Source organism: Hemiscyllium ocellatum, chromosome 4, assembly GCF_020745735.1.
Source record: "Hemiscyllium ocellatum isolate sHemOce1 chromosome 4, sHemOce1.pat.X.cur, whole genome shotgun sequence".
Classification (NCBI taxonomy): domain Eukaryota; kingdom Metazoa; phylum Chordata; class Chondrichthyes; order Orectolobiformes; family Hemiscylliidae; genus Hemiscyllium; species Hemiscyllium ocellatum.
In genome coordinates this window covers 82,819,197-82,840,938 of record NC_083404.1, presented here as the reverse complement: position 1 = coordinate 82,840,938, position 21,742 = coordinate 82,819,197, and the positions used below count along the sequence as shown (strand labels likewise).

The 21,742-nt window shown below is 39.5% G+C and overlaps 1 protein-coding gene across 1 annotated transcript in view; it reads right to left on the bottom strand.

The window, feature by feature from the left end:
* Positions 1–867: 867 nt before the first annotated feature.
* The window catches only part of LOC132815434 (uncharacterized), a 312,980-nt gene continuing 292,105 nt past the window's right edge, over positions 868–21,742 (bottom strand). The window contains exon 12 of the mRNA XM_060824368.1: positions 868–1,580. Coding sequence (XP_060680351.1) covers positions 1,428–1,580 — 153 coding nt within the window. The 3' untranslated portion in view covers positions 868–1,427. The remainder of the gene's footprint in view (positions 1,581–21,742) is intronic.

Genomic DNA, 21,742 nt, shown 5'->3' with positions numbered 1-21,742 from the left:
ATAAAAAATTATCATGGTATTTTTCAAGTAAAAACAAGGAGTTTTTTTCTGATTTCCAAGTCAACATGTATCCTTCAACCAAAATTACCAATACAGTTTAACCAGTCATTATCTAATTATTGCATTGTGGGCTTTGTCATGTGCAAACTAGCAGTTATCTTTGCCTGCACATCCAACACTGATTTCAGAAATATCTCAATGATTGTGCAGTGCTTTAGGATATCCTGAGAATGAGAAAAGCAACTTTTCATTTTTTTTTAATTGCATTGATTTTTCGATTGTGTTTAATGGCAGTAAACTTGGAGAATTTGATGCTTTGTGACACTTGAAATAGTGGGGTGCTTGATTTTGTCTGGGAATGCAATGGTTAAAATAATGTTTGAGAAGGATCTGGTCCTCAAAATGCTAACCTAATCTTTCTCTTTACATATGCTGGCTGACCTTTGATGTATTTTCATTCGACTTACAGATATTTCTATGTCTGTTATTTATACTGACTAATTTTACATGATTATGTCATTGAGTCCATAAGTCCATAAACTCAAACCCCATTGCATTCAAAGTATTATTTGTTTGTTTTACAGATGTACTGTGAACATCTTCAGAGAATGAAAAATGCTTTATTTTGGATTGTTCTTCAGGGTTCTTGCATTATTAGTATTATTAAGTTATAAAATAATAACTAGCAAATAATGCCATATAATGGCTGGTAAAATGAGGTAAAACTTTGTAAAAATGTTCTCACAGGGTCAGTGATCACTATACGATGTGCACCAAACATTTTTTTCTTTTTGCATAATATTTACCTCGAGATTGCTTCAGGCTAATGTCTCAATAATTTCCACTCCTTTTCTCAGGTCTTTAACACAAAGGACTTGACTAATGATCCATGGACAAAATGAAGCATTTGGATTTATTCATTAATCATTCATCTCCAGCTCATTGAAAACTTTAAACTTCCACAAAATTAAGACAGAATACAAACGAGTGCTAAGATGGAGTCAGCTTTTGGAATTCAAAACTATTGACAAGTGATAACAAAGGGCCTAGCGGGCATATGCAAAAACATTACATGTCTACAGAGATTGTTACAACATGTATAAAGTAAAGTTTCAGTGATGAACTGCAGAGTTATTAGTTAGGCCTGAGCAATAGGCAGAAATCTGGAGAAGCGTACAGTCACTGTCAACATCGCCAGTAATTATTCTCTCTTCCAATTAATGGTGACATAGATTAATTATCAGATGAGGCAAAGCCAATTGCAATCAGTCACCCAGAGCTGAAATGAGATTGTTCCTGACAGCAGCATGAAAGTCACCTGTTTCATTGTTATGGATTTGCTGTAAGTAAAAGAAGACAAAGCATGCTGGGAGGTGACTGAGTTGCAGTCCATGGAAGTGTGAAATGGCAAACAGGTGAATGTCCAATTACACTGTTATTTGAACTGCTTGACTTTTCTTGTCTTTGATTACACCATCTTGGTTGCTGTGTTTGTTTGCTGTGTCGCTCTTTGTCTCACAGGAGTCTGCCAAAGATTGTAGAAAAGCAGAGATACGCTGAATGGATTTTGACATCTTTGCCTGTTTACAGTAAAAAGAACTGTCATTAATGAATGCCTATTAAGAAATTAACATCATTATCACATTAAACGTATAGAGTATTAAAAGCACATAACAACTTATTTCTTCAGTTTTTACATCATGGCAGATCTCATGGAGATTCATTATAGCCAAAGCAAAACCAAAAAGACACAATAAATCAAAAGTCTGATAGTTTCTCTGTCTTTTTTGGGTTGGGGTGATTGGAAGATATTTGAGAAAAAAAAGACCTGTGACTAAGTATGTAAACTCATCTTGAAGGTCAGGTAACATGAACCATTTCACAAATGATAGAATTCAAATCTTTATCACAGTATAACTTTGATTTTTCCCCCATTTATTTGCATATTCTAGCTTGTGAAAATATGTTGCACCATTGAAAAGATCTCGGCTAAAGCATCACTCATTCCAGTTTCCTTACTGTGAAGGACTTCTGTTGAATTCCCATTTGGAGTTTGATGGTTTTATATTGCAATCAATGTGAAATTACTGAATTTTACATTTTAACTGCAACTTTAATATATATTTAATATTTTTAATACATTAACTGCAATTTTAATAATTGGTCATATAAAAATTATCATCACTACAGACAACAAAAATACATAGTTTGCACTACAACTCAATTTTATTACAACATTACAAATAAGTATGATTATCTGAAAGAAACACAGAGAATGCTGGAGAAACTCAGCAGGTCTGGCAGCATCTATGGAGAGAGAAACAGAGTTTATATTTTGCATCTGGTATGACTTTTCTTTAGAACTATGATATGATGATTTGCAGGTCAAAAAATGTTCGACTGCTTGCTTTACATCCAATACTGGATGAGCAAAAATTTCTTGTAACTAATTTTTGAACAAATCAAAGTTATTGTCTGCATACATCATCACAAACTCCATCACTAGTCACTGATCCCATCCCTCACACTAACAATTATGAGGCCAAACAGATTTTTTTGAAACCTTGGTGCTATACTTTACCTAAAATAAGTTTTCAACTACATTCTTTCTTCCCATCATTAAGAACATCTAGATTCACTTCCACAACTTTATCTGACTTCATCCCTCTCTCAGTTCATCTGGTGCTGTAACCTTCATTCATGCTTTTGTTAACTTCTGGTCAACCTCTAACATCCTATCCACTGTAAATTTAGTTTCATCCAAATCTCTGTTGTCCCAATTCTCATATCCACCAAAATCTATCCTCCATCCTGACTTATATTTCCCAGCAGTTAGTTACTGCTTGAATTTAAAATTATCATCCTAAAATCTGCCCAAGGTCCTACCTCTTCTTATCGCTGTACTCTCTGTCAACCTCACAACCACCCGAGATATTGTGTTCATTTAATTCTAGCTTCTTAAACTTTGACAATTTTTATTGCCCCATCATTGGCAGCTGTGCCTTCAACTGTCTAGGTCCTAAGGTCTGGAATCATAGAATAGAATTCCTACAGTGTGGCAGCAGGCCATTCAGGTGAAAGTGAGGACTGCAGAAGCTGGAGATCAGAGCCAAGAGTGAAGGGATGGAAAAGGCAGCATCCAAGAAACAGGAGAATTGACATTTTGGGCAAAAGCCCTTCATCAGGAAGGAGGCGGGGAGCCTAGGTGGTGGGGAGATAAATGGGAGGGGTGTGGGGCTGGGGGGAGGGTAGCTGAGAGTGCGATAGGTATACGGAGGTGGGGGCAATGGTGATAGGCCAGAGGGAAGGGTGGAGTGGATTGGTGGGAAGGACAGTCATGAGGGCAGTGCCGAGATGGAAGGTTGGATCTGGGGTAAGGTGGGGAAAAGGGAAATGAGGAAACTGGCGAAATCCACATTGATGCCATGTGGTTGGAGGGTCCCTAGGTGGAAGATGAGGCATTATCCCTCCAGGTGTAAGGTGGTTAAGGGGTGGCGATTGAGGAGACCCAAGATCTGCATGTCCTTGGCGGAATAGGAGGGGGAGTTGAAGTGTTTGACCAGGGGGCGGTGGGGTTGGTTGGTGTGCCTCATCTTCCGCCTTGGGACCCTCCAACCCCATGATGGATTTCACCAGTTTCCTTATTTCCCCTCTCCCACCTTATCCATATCCAACCTTTCAACTCAGCATCGTCCTCATGACCTGTTGTACCTATTCACCTTCCTTCCCACCTGTCTGCTCCACTCTCCCTCTGACCCACCACCATTACCCCCACCTCCATCCACCTATCGCACTCTCAGGCTACCTTCCCCCCAGCACCACCCCACCTCCCATTTATCTCTCCACTCCCTAGGCTCCCAGCCTCATTCCTGATGAAGAGCTTTTGCCTAAAACGTCAATTCTCTTGCTCCTCAGATGCTGCTCGACCTGCTGTGCTTCTCCAGCACTACACACTCAGCAGGCCATTCAGCTCATCGAGTCCACACTGAGTCGCCGAAGAGCATCCACCCAGACTCACCCTCCTACCCTAACCCTGTAACCCTGCATTCCCCGTGGCCAATCCACCTAACCTGTACATCTTTGGACACTGGGAGGAAACCCACACAGACACGGGGAGAATATGCAAACTTCACACAGACGGTTGCACGCAGGAAATCTCTCTTTAAACCTGTCAGACTCTCCACTGCTCTTCTTTTAAAGCACTCCTCAAGACTTACCTCTTTAACCAAATCAATTGGTCATCTGCCCTAATATTCCCTTAGATACCTTTTTTTATAACACTTTCATTAAATGTCTTGGGTTGTTTACTGAGCTGAAGGTAGTACTTAAATACAAGGTATTGTTGAAATATTAATAACGTGGGGTTTGGCCCTTTGTTGTTTGTGTTGCGTTTCTTTTCAGTTATTACTTCATTTCAATAAACAGCACGCATTAGCTAGTCAAGTCACTTTTATAATTGCTAGTTCTGTATTTTCTGATTAGTAAATTTATTCAGAATATGAATATGATTCAGAAATAAAATGCATGCACAATGCACTTTAAGAAACCCTCCCTTAGTTTTGTCAGCTTTTTCAAATCTTACCTGTCTTTAAGTTCCCTTGTGTTGCTCACATTGTGAACCTACATTAATGACCTTGACATGGGGGCACAAGGACAATTTCAAAATTTGCAAATGAGATAAAACTTGGATGTTTTATGAACTTTGAGGATTGTGATAGACTAAAGGAGGACAGAGACAGGCTGATGAAATGAGGATAAATTGCAGTTGAAATTTGCTGCAGACACTGCAAAGTGATTTATTTTGGTAGGAAGAATTAAGAGAGTAAATTAAAGTGTATAATTCTGAAGAGAGTGCATGAACAGGGATGTGAGCATACATTTCTGCAAACAATTGAAGGTGTCAGGGCAGATTAAGAAGTCAGTTGACAAAGCTTACAGGAATCTGGGCTCTATAAGTTGTGACATGAGGCGCAAAAGCAAAGCAGTTATGATAAGTCTGTATAAAACAGAGATGTGACTTCATTTGGAGCATTGTGTCCAATTTTAAGAAGGATGTGAAGACATTGGACAGCGAACAGAAATGGTTCTAAGAATGAGGAGCTTCAACTCAGGGGAATGTTTTCCTTTGGGAAGGGAAGATTACGAGTAGATTTGTTCAATGTGTTCAAGATCATTATGGGTCTGGATAAAGTAGAAATCATGGACAGAATCTTATAGGGGCCTGAGAGACCCTGAGTGGGCTCTGAAATGATTTGTGGCAGAATTGGATGAGAAGTCTGGTGAGGCACCTGCTGCACACAGAGTCATCCATGGACATTGGCATCTCATATTTAACAATCTCTCACAATTATCATTATACCTCTTAGGATAATTAGGAAGCACAGACACACATTGCAGGGCACGCTGGCAACTAGCATTGAAAGGTTACTTGTGCATTGGGAAAGAACCTAGCTCACAAACTGGACCGAGCTGCATCTCAGGACTGCTCACTTGTTCTCTTAGTGTTTGTATACTTTGTTTCGACATGTGTGCCGTACCATTCATGCCTGTTAGTGCTTTGGTGTTTCAGTTAGAGCCAAAGGCTATTAGTACTGCTGTGTTTATTTGCTCTTTTGTGCAGATATACAGACAATCTGCCTTGATGAATAGCACTCGGTGAGATCAATCCAACACTTACAGTATATGCCAGCTTCATGCACAGCAAACACATTTATTGGGAAAGTGAGAGAACACTCATCCTCAATCTAGTCAAGAGAAGGGGAAGCACTGTCACTGTCAGGGAGTACTGGTGCCATCAGTCATGGGCAGAATCTGCTCACAGTTGAAGTGCTCGGCCCTGGTCAGCTGTATGTTTTGACTATTTGAGTTCAGGGGATCTACCCCAGTACAGTACAGTCATTCTTTTTAGAGCCATCACAAGCAATCAGCAGAATTGTGAGCTATTAGATGGGGAGTTGCAAACACCGTAGACAGGGGTCTGGTCAATCACATCTAAGGGCTACTCGCTGAAGTCAGTGAGGGCCTAGGCCAGAGATAATCCTAGCAGTCCATCCGTTGTTAGTTAAGGAACCTAAAAGGACCAGTCAGGGAATTGCTGCTCAAAAAGGATGGGGATGTCAAGGCTTGGGTATAAAAGCCAACGCATTTGCAGAGGTTGGGGCAAGGATAGTGACAGGGATGGGGTGGGGGGGGGGGGAGGATCTCAAGGGGCAAGTGAGGGTTAGAGAGAACAGTATGGTGGGGGGCACTATTGTTGACACTGACCATTAATGCAACCTACACAAAGACAATGTAGAGGATTGGAGTGGGCATTGTTTGATCTCAAGAGGTCAAATAGCCTATTCCTGCTCCAAACTTATACGTTTCTATGAGTAGGCAAGTAGTTATAGTAACACTACATCTATAAGCATATCAAGGGAAAGAGAAAAAAACAGCAAAACAGTAGGCCCCATTAGGGACTAAGGGAGCAATCTGTGCATGGAGCCAGGCAACATTGGTAGGGTATTAAAGACTTCTTCACATCTGCCTTCACTTTGGAGAAGAAAGGTATAGGTATAGGATTCAGAAAGAGGGACTATGAGTGTTATTGAACAGGTTGACATAGGGAGCAACATTTTGGTGGATAATAGTGGACAAATAACCAGGTCCAGATGAATTGTATCCCGTGCTGCTGTGGAAGACAAAGGAAGAAATTACAGGGGCTCTGACCCAATTTTTCAAATTCCTCTCTGGCCACAGGACAGGTGCGAGAGGATTGGAGGACAGCTAAAGTGGTTTCACTTTTCAAAAAGGGTGTTAGAGATAAACCAGGGAATTACACATCAGTGAGTGTCATATCAGTGGTAGGGAAACAATTGGAGAACATTCTGAAGGAGAGAATTAATCTCTGTTTGGAAAGCAAGATTTGATCATGAATAGTCAACATGCCTGTGTCAGAGGGACGTCATGCCTAACAAATTTAATTGCATTTTTTACACAAGTGGTCAGTTGATGTAGTTTATAGGAATTTCGGCAAAGCCTTTGACAAGGTTCCATCTTAGAGACTGTTAAAGAAGGTGAAAGCAAATGGGATCCAGGGTATGTTGGATCCAAACAGACAGATTGATCAGATAAGCATATCTGTGGTAAAAGGAATTTAATCCTGAACAGTGTATAGGATACATTTTGGAAGAAATAACAAGACAAGGGAATATTCAATGGATGGTTGGACACTAGGAAGTTCAGAAGAATGGAAGGATCGAGGGATGCTTGTTCACAGATGCCTGTAGGTGGGAGGAAGTTTAAAAGGATGGTTAAGAAATTGCACTTGCCTTTATCAGTTACAATTGGAGTTCTGACTGAAGTTCTGATCACTGCAGTGATTGTAACAAAGTTGGCCAGCTGGACCTCATAGAATATGAATTCCCTCATTCAGGCTTCCCAGTTGTAAATAAAGGGTGACTTGGTGACAAGATACTGGAGTTATTTTAGTCACTTCCCTATAGAAAAGATGTGTTTGCCCTGGAGGGGGTTCAGAGGATATTCACCAGGATGTCGCCTGGGTTGGAGCAGTATAGCTATGAAGACAGGTTGAATAGGCTCAGATTGTTTATTTTGCAATAGAGAAGACTGAGAGAGGACCTGATTGGAATGTATAAAATAATAAGGGGCATGGACTGTGTGTATAGAAAGTAGCTATTCCCTTTAGTTGAAGAGAATGAGAAAGTATAATTTTAAGGTGAAAGGCAGAAGGTTTAGAGGGTACTGGAGGAAAGATTTCTTCATCCAAAATATGGTGGAAATCCAGAATGCACTATCAGAAGGATGTAGAGGTGGGAAACATCACAACCTTTTAAAACATTCTTGGATGAGCACTTGAAATGTCATTCAAGCTATGGGTCAGGACCTGGAAACTGGGAGCAATAGACAATGGACAACAGATAATAGGTGCAGGATTTGTCCATTTGGCCCTTCCAGCCAGCACCATCATTCATTATGATCATGGCTGATCATCCACAATCAGAATCATGTTTCTGCCTTATCCCCATAACCCTTGATTCCACTATCTTTAAGAGCACTATCCACCTCTTTCTTTAAAGTATCTAGAGACTTGGCCTCCACTGTTTTCTGGGGCAGAGCATTCCATATACCCAGTACTCTCTGGATGAAGAAGTTTCTCCTCAACTCTGTTCTAAGAGGCCTACCCCTTATTTTTAAACTGTGTCCTCTGGTTCTGAACTCACCCATCAGCGGAAACATGCTTCCTGCCTCCCGAGTGTCCAATACTTTAATAATCTTATACGTCTCAACCAGATCCCCTCTCAGTCTTCTAAACTCAAGTGTAATCAAGCCCAGTTGCTTCAATCTTTCAACATGATAGTCCCGCCATTCCAGGAATTGACCTCGTGAACCTACGCTGCACTCCTTCAATCGCCAGAATATCCTTCCTTAAATTTGGAGACCAAAGCTGCATACAATACTCCAAGTGCGGTCTCACCAGGGTCCTTTACAGCTGCAGAAGGACCTCTCTGCTCCTATACTCAATTCCTCTTGTTATGAAAACCAGCATGCCATTAGCTTTCTTCACTGTCTGCTGTTCCTGCATGCTTGCTTTCATTGATTGATGTACAAAAACACCTAGATCTCATTGTACTTACCCTTTACCTAACTTGACTCCATTTTGATAGTAATCTACCTTCCTGTTCTTGCCATCAAAGTGGAGAAGCACACACTTATTCACATTAAACTGCATCTGCCATGCATCCGTCCACTCACCTAGCCTGTCCTAGTCACTCTGGATTCTCATAACAGCCTCCTCACATTTCACCCTGTCACCCAGCTTTGTGACATCAGCAAATTTGCTAATATTACTTTTAATACCTTCATCTATATTATTAATGTATATTGTAAATGTCTGCGGTCCCAGCAGCGAACCTTGTGGCACCCCACTAGTCACCACCTGCCATTCTGAAAGGGACCTGTTTATCACTACTCTTTGCTTTCTGTCAGCCAGCCGATTTTCACTCCAAGTCAGTATTTTGTCCCCAGTACCACGTGCCCTAATTTTGCTCACTAGTCTCCTATGTGGGACTTTATCAAAGGGTTTCTGAAAGTCCAGGTGCACTACATCCACTGGCTCTCCCTTGTCCATCTTCAAAGTTACATCCTCAAATAAACGAAGATTTAGAGTAGTTTTGATGGGAAGAAGGGCCTTACGATTCTATAAATAGTGTCAAGTAAGATGCAGATGGAATCAAACATGAGGACATCATATGGAATGGAGTAGGTACTTAAGACATTTGGTCAGATAAAGTGAGAAAGCCCATTAGGCCCTGCAATGAGAAACATTCCAAAAAGCTCAATGCAATTTGCACTTAGCCAAAAAACTGTAAGATTCAACCAAGTCCAACTCCTTCCATTCATGGAAGGACCATGGTAAAAAACTATCATGGCATGGGGAAAACATTTATGAAGTGACTGCTTACAATCTTGGAGGACTTTCTGAGAGGCAGATTCTTTTCAAGTCTTCAAGAGTGAAATGGATAATTGTTTGAAAATGAAAAAAATGTCGGGGTGTGGAACTAGATGATTTGTGCCCTACAAAAAACCGCAATGGATATAACAGAGCAAATGACCTCCCTCTATGCTGTCACAATTGTACCTATTTTATCTATTGATCTGGAATTCTGGGGTTTCTAACCCTACAGCCATAAAATGCTGTGCATGGGCTAAATTTGTTGTTGCTATAGTCAGGATTCCTTGAGCTTTGTGGCTGCTGGTCTTCATAGTCTTACTAGACCATAGGGATGCTCTCTCAATAAAGTGATTTAAACTAAGGACCACCATATCTTAGGCAAGGGGAAGAGGTTGAGAAGGAGAGTCCTTCATGAAACGGAGAATTGAACCCTACACTGTTGATGCTTTGCATTCAGCCACCTGAGCTAAATCGGTTCCCAGGCTAAATTGGTACTGCTACTCAGTATCAGGAAATCTAATTTTTTTGAGATGCCAGCCAATCACTTCTGGAAGCACCAGAGCTTAAGTGTGGGCTCTCTGGGATTGCAGTAGGCCTTTGAAAAAGGCATGCTAAAACCTTGGATCTAGCTAAGCCAGGGGCATGGGTAGTACTCGTCTACTACCCAACTCTTTCGCCCAGCATAGTGTGAGTGAGTTCAAGGGCTGTTATGAAGCAGCTGAAATTGGTCATTATGCTGCACTATTAAATATTCCTAACATGTGAACAGTTTCTTTGTATTTAATCCAGTATAATTCTATATTTCTAGACACGCATCAGTTCACAGCCTGATACATCGCTTCACACACCTCATTGCTTTAGTGCAGTCACTTATACATGCAACAAAACTGGGAAAAATAAATGTTTTATTGATGGTTTTAATACTCAATATTAAAGATCCAATGCTGTCTGCAAAATTATTTCAAATACATTCTATCAACAAATCTATAAACTGAACTGTCAAAAGGCCTCAGCTATATTTTTGACAAAGTGTCATCGGATATAATTTGACCCATTCTGACCCATTTTACAATCTTCATTTGAAAACAGGAAACACAAAATGAATGCACATTTTCTGATAAGTCTTAAATTTCAAATTTCGGATTCTATAGATCATTAACCAATAAATCTGCACAACTAATATCAAGCCCGTGTGCTCTATGAGAGCTATGCAACATTCAGAAGACCCAGTACATGTTCATGCACAGCTAAGAAAAAAAAGCCACAGGAAAGAAAATAAATGTTAGTGTAATAGATTTGTTGTTTATTCATACTTGAAAAGAAAATATTAGCCTATTTAGTAACATAGAAAAAGGTTGTTTCCAAATGTTTTCTCACTCTATCCAACAATGCACCTAGGTATTTGGACGATGTTGAATGCAGGCTCAATGTCTAGTCTACTGAATTTTTGATCTTAATTGGGCTTTAAAGGGTCAATACAATTAGCCTTGCTACCCTCAGGTTCTTGTTCTTCCTTCTTGACCATTGTTTATTGTCAGATGTGTGGATGTAAGGTGAAAACAGGACAGGATTAGCTTGGTTTAAATGCCTTTACATAAAATTAGTTGCTGATATTCACTGACACAAGTCACCTATGAAGATGGCCATTTCAATTTGGTACCAGATAATGAATATAAGCTTTACACCATCCAACCCCACCCTCCACCCCCCTTGCAAACAAAGAAGTCAACCCCTTCAATTATTATTAGCTCATTCATGTCAAACTCATCTGTGATCTTGTCATTTAACTGATCATGTTAATGCAGACTTTATCACTCATCTTAATTCCAATATAAACTGAAGTACTTGAACAAAACAAAAATGAAAAGATAAAAAAAGGAAGTAAATTGTAATTATTTCTAAGTATTTTTAATAAACCTGTTGCTATCCTCTCTTTTAAAAACATTTCAGTCATGTTCTATTATCCTTAAGTACTAAGTTGCACGATTTCTATTACTCCACTTCAGATCTTTGTTCTTACAATGCTTTATGGAGGAGTGAATTTATTTGAACAAATGAATTTTTTTTTTGACTGGCATTCTCAGACATTTTTCAACATGGCAGCAAAATGAAAAAAAAAATACGTGGGCAGTGAAAACAGCGGGAAATTACAACATGCAATGCCTAAGTGGGTTGTAAGATACATTATGTATGGCCATCCAAGGTGGTTCAGCAAACCTTGTCAGGTGCATCTGTGCACTCCAGAACTTTCTTATGAATTTAAAAAGTAGTTTCATGCAATAAAAACTCAGCACAAATTAGACAAGGTAGTCAGTAAGATTTATGATGTCCATTAACACTGTTAGACTTACATAAGGGATTATTGTAACTATTTAAGTGTCAGTGTATTATATCACAAGCATGGCTTCAAGTATTGTTTTTGTGGGTCTTTGAGTTGATACCTTAGTTCTGTGCTGATGGTCACATACAATTAGTTCATTCATTAAGTCAAAGTCCTCCTTTCTGTGAATGTCATGGACCTCTAAATTAGGTATACGTATTTCTAACAGGTATACGTATCTCAGAAATTCACAGACAATACACATGAGAGATTGGTATACTAGTAAATTTTATTTTATTGTTCTGCTACTGGTCTCAACAGAAAATTATGTACAGATTGCTGTGGGGAAAAACATCTGCAAGAGTTCTAATGTAGTAGTGTTGATCAGGAAATCTGCAGCAGGTAACAGACAAAAATTGACATGATTTTGTATTGCAGACATTAAGGCCAAGGATAAGTATCCACTGGAATTATCTGCTAGACTCCTTGCACGAAATGAAAACATTGGGCTGCATGTTATGCAAGGGGTGCAGGGGTTTGCATGATTAGCTCATATCACAGCTGTCTAACTCTGGCAGCGACTGCTGGAACTGTTAAATGTCCCCGAAGATGAGCGCACTAAGCCCAGCCTTACAGGTAAGTCTGGGGTTGCATGAGATCTGGCTGGCTGGCCAGAAAAATGAAGAAAGTTTAGCAGGTTACAGAGAAAGGAAGTAGAGGCAGGTGAGAGTGGATGATCCTTTCTCGCCTCTTGCAGAACACCCCAGCATCACAGATTGTAACTAATTCAATTCATTCCCGGCAAGATCAAGAAATGGTTCGAGGAATTGGATACTACTAAGGTTCTGGTCCCCGACAACAGTTTTACAATTGGGGGAAGGGTAAATACAATGCTGCAAGACAGGATCTGAGGAGCATAAGTTGGCAGCATAGGCTGTCAGGGAAGGATGTCGTTGAAATGTGGAACCTTTTCAAGGAACAGATACGATGTGTCCTTGATATGTATGTACCCGTCAGGCAGGAAAGAGATGATCGTGTGAGGGAACCTTGGTTGATGAGGGAGGTTGAATGTCTAGTAAAGAGAGAGAAGGAGGCTTACATAAGGTTGAGGAAACAAGGTTCAGACAGACCGTTGGAGGGATACAGGATAGCCAGGTGGGAGCTGAAGAAAGGGATTAGGAGAGCTAAGAGAGGGCATGAAAAATCTTTGGCGGGTAGGATCAAGGATAACCCCAAGGCCTTTTGTGCATATGTGAGAAACATGAGAATGACGAGAACGAGGGTAGGTCCGATCAAGGACAGTAGTGGGAGACTGTGTATTGAGTCGGAAGAGATAGGAGAGGTCTTGAATGAGTACTTTTCTTCAGTATTTACAAATGAGAGGGACTGTATTGTTGAAGAGGAGAGCATGAAACGGACTGGTAAGCTAGAGGAGATACTTGTTAGGAAGATGTGTTGGGCATTTTGAAAAACTTGAGGATAGACAATTCCCCCGGGCCTGACGGGATATATCCAAGGATTATGTGGGAAGCAAGAGAGAAAATTGCAAAGCCGGTGGCAATGATTTTTTTCGTCTTCACTGTCAACTGGGTGGTACCAGAGGACTGGAGAGTGGTGAATGTTGTGCTCCTGTTCAAAAAAGGGAATAGGGATAACCCGGAAATTACAGGCCAGTTAGTCTTACTTCAGTGGTAGGCAAAGTAATGGAAAGGGTACTGAGGGATAGGATTTATGAGTATCTGGAAAGACACTGCTTGTTTAGGGACAGTCAGCACGGATTTGTGAGGGGTAGGTCTTGCCTTACAAGTCTTATTGAATTCTTTGAGGAGGTGACCAAGCATGTGGATGAGGGTAGAGCAGTGGATAGAGAACTGGCTAATTGGTCGAAGTCAGAGAGTGGTGATAGATGGTAAATATTCAGCCTGGAGCCCAGTTACACGTGGAGTTCCGCATGGATCAGTTCTGGGTCCTCTGCTGTTTGTAATTTTTATTAATGACTTGGAAGAGGGAGTCGAAGGGTGGGTCAGTAAATTTGCAGACGATACGAAGATTGGTGGAGTTGTGGATAGTGAGGAGGGCTGTTGTCGGCTGCAAAGGGACTTAAATATGATGCAAAGTTGGGCTGAGGAGTGGCAGATGGAGTTCAACCCTGCCAAGTGTGAGGTTGTCCTTTTTGGAAGGACAAATAAGAATGCGGAATACAGAGTTAATGGTAGGGTTCTTAGTAAGGTAGAGGAGCAGAGGGATCTTGGGGTCTATGTTCATAGCTCTTTGAAAGTTGCCATTCAGGTGGATAGAGCTTGTAAGAAGGCCTATGGTGTATCAGCGTTCATTAGCAGAGGGATTGAATTCAAGAGTTGTGAGGTGATGTTGCTGCTGTACAGGACCTTGGTAAGGTCACGTTTGGAGTACTGTGTGCAGTTCTGATCGCCTCACTTTGGGAAAGATGTTGAAGCTTTAGAGGGGGTGCAGAGGAGATTTACCAGGATGTTGCCTGGAATGGAGAACAGATCGTACGAGGATAGGTTGAGAGTGCTAGGCCTTTTCTCATTGGAACGGCGAAGGATGAGGGGTGACTTGATAGAGGTTTATAAGATGATCGGGGAATAGATAGAGTAGACAGTCAGAGACTTTTTCCCAGGGTACAACAGAGTATTACAAGGGGACATAAATTTAAGGTGAAGGGTGGAAGGTATAGGGGGGATGTCACGGATAGGTTCTTTACCCAGAGAGTGGTGGGGGCATGGAATGCGCTGCCTGTGGGAGTGGCAGAGTCAGAATCATTGGTGACCTTTAAGCGGCAATTGGATAGGTACATGGATAGGTGCTTAAACTAGGACAAATGTTTGGCACAACATCGTGGGCCAAAGGGCCTGTTCTGTGCTGTATTGTTCTATGTTCTAACATCCCAGCAATAGATTTTGAGATGTGTGCTCCAGAATTTACCAAGCCCTTAGTCAGGCTATCCATGTACAGCCACAACACTGTCATCTACCTGACAGTGTAGAAAATTAACCAAGTATATTCTTTTCACAGAAAGGCAGGACAAACGCAATCTGGTCAATTATTGCCCCATAGATCTACTGTCAATCATCAGTAAAATGATGGAAAGTGTCATCAACAAAGCAACCAAGCAGCACTTGCTTCACCATAACCTGCTCAGTCACGCTTAGTTTGGGTTTTGCCAGGGCTGCTCAGTTCCTAAATTCATTATAATCTTCATTCAAATATCGATAGAAGAGTTGAATTTCAGAGGTGAAATGAGGGTAACTGCTCTTGACATCAAGGCTGCATTTAACAGAGTGTGGATCAAGGTACCCTAGCAAAACTGGAGTCAATGTGAATTGGGGTTGGAGTCATACCTGGCACATAGGAAGATGGTTGTGGTTATCGGAGGTCAGTGATTTCAGCTCCAGGACCTGTGTGCAGGAGTTCCTCAGGATAGTGTTCTTGGCCCAACCATCTTCGGTTGGTTCATCAAAGACCTACCTTTCATCATTAGGTCAGAAGTGGGGATATTTCTAAGATTGCACATTTCTCAGCACCATTCATGACTCTTTAGATATTGAACCAGTCCATGCATAAATGCTGTTAGAGCTGGATGATATCCAGGGTTGGGCTGACAAGCGCCAGGCAATGATCAGCTCCAACAAAAAAAATCTAACCACCATCCCTTGACATATAATGGCATCACCATCACTGAATCTCCGCTTTCTCAACATCCTTGAGGTTACCACTGAATTGGACTAACCATACAAGTACTGTGGCTACAACAGCAGGTTAGAGGCTAGATTTCCTGCAGTGAATAACTCATCTCCTGACTCCACAAAGTCTGTCCCACAATGCGCAAGTCAATAGTGTGATGAAATACTTTTCATTTGTCTGAATTAATACAGCTTAAACAACACCTAAGAAGCTTGACACAATCCAAGATAATACAGCCCGCTTCACTGGTATCACATCCACAAACATTCACACTCTCTCCATCACCGATACTCAGTAACAGATGCTTACCAACTACAAGATGCATGACAGAAACTCACCAAAATCCTGAAACTCCATCCTTAAAAGCATTGCGGGTCAACCTTCAGCCCATGGATTGCAATGGTTCACTACCACCTTGGCAAGGACAATTAGGGATGGTCAATAAAAGCTGACCCAGCCAGCGAGGCCCACATCCCTTGAATGAAAACAAATTATATTTTTGAGGGTTCAAAGGCCACAATGTGCTTAAGAGGAGGCATTCTGCTTTCGTACTCCTACTTGGTGCAATACTGCAAGGTTTCACTGGCATTTTGTCACTTGATGCCAGCCTACCCTGCCACTGGAAATGCCGCATCAGCAGCAGGAATTGGCTAATTGTTGGGCACCTAAGGGCTCACCCAAGGTAAATAGATCATTTAACGTCTCAGCTGAAGTAGGGAAATACCTACAGGAGCAAATAGGCAACAGACACAACTGCACTGCCACAGCATCTAATTTTACATCCTACCAACCTGTTTTGGCTATGTTTCTCTTTTCACAGTTGCTGACTGATCTGCTAAGTATTTTCAGCAAATTTTTTTGTTTTTATATCAGATCTCCAGCAACTTCCCTTTTGAATAAAACTCCATAACCAGCTTCCTGGAGTGTCCTTAGACATTCTTGTTCTGTGAAGATCAATAGTTTCTTCTGTTGTGATACTCATAAGGAATGGAGCTCCTCCATGGTATCTAAGTATACATTATCATGCCTCACTGGGACAGCACGCTGCAAATGAAGCCACACTATTCCCAAAGTAGTCATAACAATTAAAGATTTTGAAAAGTATGCAAAATTCTTCAATTTACCTGTCGTTATAAATAAGGTTGACAGAAACCATGGACCAAATTTCTGTACTTAATAAGGATTACTATTTAATATAAACAGTTTCTAGCTACAGGTAAACAGTAACATTATTAATTAGAACTCCTAACTCTCTTATAAGCATCCAGTTACACGTTAAGACAGGAAAAAAAATGTTTATGGGCAAAAAGCAGTTCATGGTCCCTTTTCACAGCATTTGTTTAGATAATTTTTGTACTGATCACAATGCTTCTCCTTGATCTTCCTTCTCTGGACACTTTCACATGTTTGCAGAAGGCACAAGCCGATTGGTTCATGCTTATATTAATGAAATGAGATAGAGACTCATTTTATTAGAAATCACAACTTACAGCATCTGCCAAATGAAAAATAAATTGGGTTTCATCAGACGTAAAGTGATTTTTACTGTAGAGAGACAACTCCTGAGCCAGTAGAGATCCAAATGTTTTCAAAATCTGTAGTAATCCTTTAACAATACTTGATTTTTAAAACAGGCGTTTTCCCATTTAGTCCACAATCAAACATTTAAGAAATTTAAAAAAAACATTGTCTTTACAATGTCTTGTAGTCTTTCATCTTCCTGCCTGCATATCTTCATCCTTGTCTTCTGCAATTACTCTGGAAGCTATGTTGTTGGACAAAAAAGTAAGTATTCTACAATTTATTTTACTAAACAATGCTTCTGGTTTTATGTTGTGCAGTTATGTGATTTTGAACAAACATAATATATATCTAAAACCCAGATAGGTTGTTATATTGCACTAGGTACTGTTAATTAGGATCTAACAGAGAATGAATATATTTAAAAGTTCTAACATGGATTGTGCAAGAAATTACTGCAATTATAGCAGGGGGTCTTTTTACTGAATTGTGAAAATTGTGGCAATGGACGTTTTCTTTGTACTTCTTAAATACAATGAACTAATGGATTACTAGGCTATGAAACTTCAAATAGAATCAAAAGGATTTTGTTTTGTTTTTATACATAAAACTAATCTACAATGCAGAATTCTGGCTCAGATTTCGCTGAAACAATGGTGAAAATTTGAGCCCACCATTTACATGCTCTCCCATAATCCCACTTTCTTAGAGCACCAATACTTACCTCTCTGGCAGCTACTGGGTTGCCCTCTCTTCCTGGTTTGTTTTGGGTGGACAGGTGTTGGTGGGAAAATACTAATCAGGCCTGGTCATTAAATTGACCTGGGCAGATAGCCCGTAGGCTTCTGACAACTTTCTGCTGGCAGTTAAATTTCTCCCTAGAACATCACCTAAATTCCTGTAATACGAGTTTCTAAATTCTACCCTTTTAAATATTGATCAACACCATTTAATCCTGAAATGCAATTATAATCTACATGGTTTCAGAATTAGGCTCTTCCTAATTTTTTTAGAAACTCTTGCACTTCAAGCAAAATAAATGTTTAAACTACTCTTCTGAGCATTATTCTTTGAAAAAGAGTGTTGTATTGGTTGATTTCTTACTTAAAATGAAATTCAATTTAGTTTCTATTAAACATTATATTAGGATGCAGCATAGCATTTCAACCTGCTCCATCCCCTTGGTCCTCCCCATAGATATACACCTGAGTCTTTTTACTACAGCAAGCTGTTTGCATTATGTTGAAACAGCTGTTCTTTCATACCAATTTATGCTGAAAGGGAATGAGTTGTGAAAAGCCCCATTTCAAACACTGATACAGCTTACTTTTAAAAGAAGCTGAAATTTCTGCCACGTCACAAGATGAAAGTGAAACCTACATCCAGCAGTGAACTGACTGAAGGCACTACAACGTTGAATAATTAGCAAGTCCTCCCTCTGACATATAAATAAGTACTGCATCAACAAAGCAGAAGAATTTTAAATGTGAAGCATGCCTTCTTGCTCAGAAATCAGTAGTGTTCATTTCTGATGGTGCATTCTTGTTATCCATAGTATTGATCTCTGTAATTTAAGAGTGTTCCCATCGTTCCTTGACATATAAATCAGTTAAAAAAAAGAGCAATTGCAAACAAAAGCTGAGAAACTGAAAGATTCACATGTTTGTCATATAATTCAGCATATCCTAATTTAATGAATGTATTGGTGTGATCCAGTGGCAGCCAACGAATTTCAGATCTCTTGGTCTTAATTGTAATGCATTGTTAGACAGTTTTAAAATTATAAACACTGGAACAAATAATTTTATTCAATAGCTGCAATGCTATATAAGACAGTTAGCCTCTGAGAATGTTGTCTTCAATCATGAGAAAAGCTCCACCTATCAGGATATAAAGGACTATCCCTGGCATGAGCTAACCACTTGTTACTGGTTCAGTTGCTGTTGTTCTAGGGCTACGTTACATGCAGCTGAACAGTGATGTTTATTTAAAATATGGCATGAAGTTTGACAAGAGACTATAATCTATATGTGATGTAATGTAGTTAGCTATTAAGTGCCATGTAATAAACCTCCTTAGCTTAACAAGACTAAGTCTCACATATGCTGAAGACTTCATCTGGGCATCCTTCGCGAAGAAAAATTGATGGGAATGCATCTAACTAAAGCACTTCAGAGGTACTAATGAACAGTTTCACAACATACACCATGGTAGAAACAAGTGAGTATCATTGTCTCATTTAACATACTAGCAGTGGTGGGTCTTCTCAAGAAAATCTTCTGCTCTGCAAAACTACAGCTATTCAAGATAAAATTCCAGTCAGCAATCTGTGAGTGTATCTTTAAATATTCAGTAGCTGAAAGGCAGACTGAGCAAGTCAGCTTCTCTGAAGGCAGCAGAGAAGACTGCAGAAGCGTAAGCTTGCTTGTAGAAGTTCAAAACTGTAGAAATGGTGAAAAAAATCAAAGGTGTTTGTGGACAGCATGGAAGACCTCACCAATTTGCATGAAGAAAATCTGAATTACAAACTACGGATATAGTGGTCAAATTTGGACACCTAAAGTAAGTTAAGTTCCTTAAGGGAAAGGTGAAAATTCTTACATTAAGAACAAGTTCCAGACTCTGCAGATAAATGAGGGCTTAAATTCTATATTTATTAAAGAAGCATTGGAATAATTGTTTAATATCGTTAAGAAAAGCTGCAAAATACCTTTGTAAAAAGTTTTAGTTATTTAAATTATAAACAACGTAAGAAAAATGTTAAATTAGCAATATAATTCAACTAATTAGTGAAAACAGCAAATACAGAAGAGTTTATTAAAAACTAGTTTTGAAATAAAATTGAATTATTGTTGGGTAACCCAGTCTTAAAGGCACAAAAACAGCACAATACAGTTTTGTCTAGTTTATACAAGTGTGACTCTCATACAGAAAAAGTAGAAATGACACAAAACATACATATAGAATCATACAGCACAGAAACAGACCATTCAGTCCAACCAGCCCATGCCAACCATAATCCCAAACTAAACTAGTTCCATGCCTGCTCCTGGCTCATATCCCTCCAAACTTTTCCTACTCATGTACTTATTCAAATGTCTTTTAAACATTGTAATTGTGCCCGCACACTCCACTTCCTCTGGAAGTTCATCCCACACAAAAAGCATCGTCTGTGTAAAAAAATGCCTTTTTAAAAAGATCTCTCTCCTTTTGTCTTATAATGTGCCCACAAGTCTTGAAATCCCCCATTCTAGGGAAAAGCCAACTACGATTAACTCTATCTATACTCCTCATTATTTTACAACTTCTATAACACCAGTGTGAATGTTATAATTTTATTTGAAAATAAAAAGTCGCAGGTTAAGAAGAATGAGACTTTAGCCTTCTGACAGGACAATGCAGGCAGGACACAATTCAAGTTCAAAGGAATGATGGGAACAGTCTTAAATTACAGAGATCTATACTATGGATAACAGGAGTGCGCCACCAAAAACCAACACTACTGATTTCTGTGCAATAAGGCATGCTCTACATTTAGAATTCTTCCACTTTGTTGAAAAACATCAACAAATCGAGAAGTAAAATATTAGCGATCAATGTAGATAAACCCAATGCCAGGAAGAGTTCATAAGTTTCATACGAATGTTCACTGAACCTAACAGTCAAAATATGCCACTTGAGATTAATTATGTTGGTGTCTGACAATTTATGAGAACTATGAGATCAGAAGATATTACAAATTTCACAAGTTTGGATGAATTATTCAGTTTTCTTCCAACACAGACAAATCTTCATATTCTGACCAGAGATGAAATTGTTCTGTTTTATTCTCTTTCTTTCCATACATATGTTGTATATCATCAATCCCTTGCTAATGAGTGAGCGGAAGATCTGCTCACAGCTTCTGGTAATGTCACCCTTTCAGCAAGCACTGGTGGGTCTGGTGACAACTTCATAATTTCCCTGAGAGGATGGTCTGCTATATCTATTCCAAAGGTACCCCAAATGAACGTGCAAACTCCCAAAATTAGTCGGAAATGATCTGCCTTTGTTACTCAGTAGCCCAATACACTGATCGTATTGAACGGTGGATCAGGCTTGATGGGCTGAATTGCCTACTCCTGCTCCTGTTTCTTATGTTATGTTCTTACTACTTCTTTTACATATCCTTTATAGATTCTGTTACAAGAACTCTGTTATATCCTGAAAAGGAATTTACAGTCATGTTTCCAGTTTATCACATGAAACATATTTTAAAACGCAGAGATTGAAAATCCAAACAAACTCATATTTTACAAACAAGCCCATGTTCTTTATAATGACACACTAACTTCCTTGCTTAATGTTCTTGTTTTTCAGACTTTTTAAACACCTGATTTAACAAAATTGACAGTGCCCTAATTCTAACACACAAAATTAAGCTTTTTTTTAATTGAAAAGAAGTAAAAGAAATTGAATTCAGGTTTGGCTGAGTTATAAAGATATTTTGACTAAGGCTTACTGAGGTTATGAAAAATGGTTTACTGTGGACGCCAAATTATCAACACAGGTTAACATATGTGAAATATAGAGTCAAGTCTTCTATTAGTTCTTCATAGTCAGCAACATTATGTCTAAAGTAAAGAGCGAATGGTATAGCATTATTTTTCTGACTACCAGGCCAAGCCAGTGTTGGCAATTGAAAGACTAATTTATTGATTTTACACACCAATAAATTCTAATGAGAAATAAAAAAGTACAAA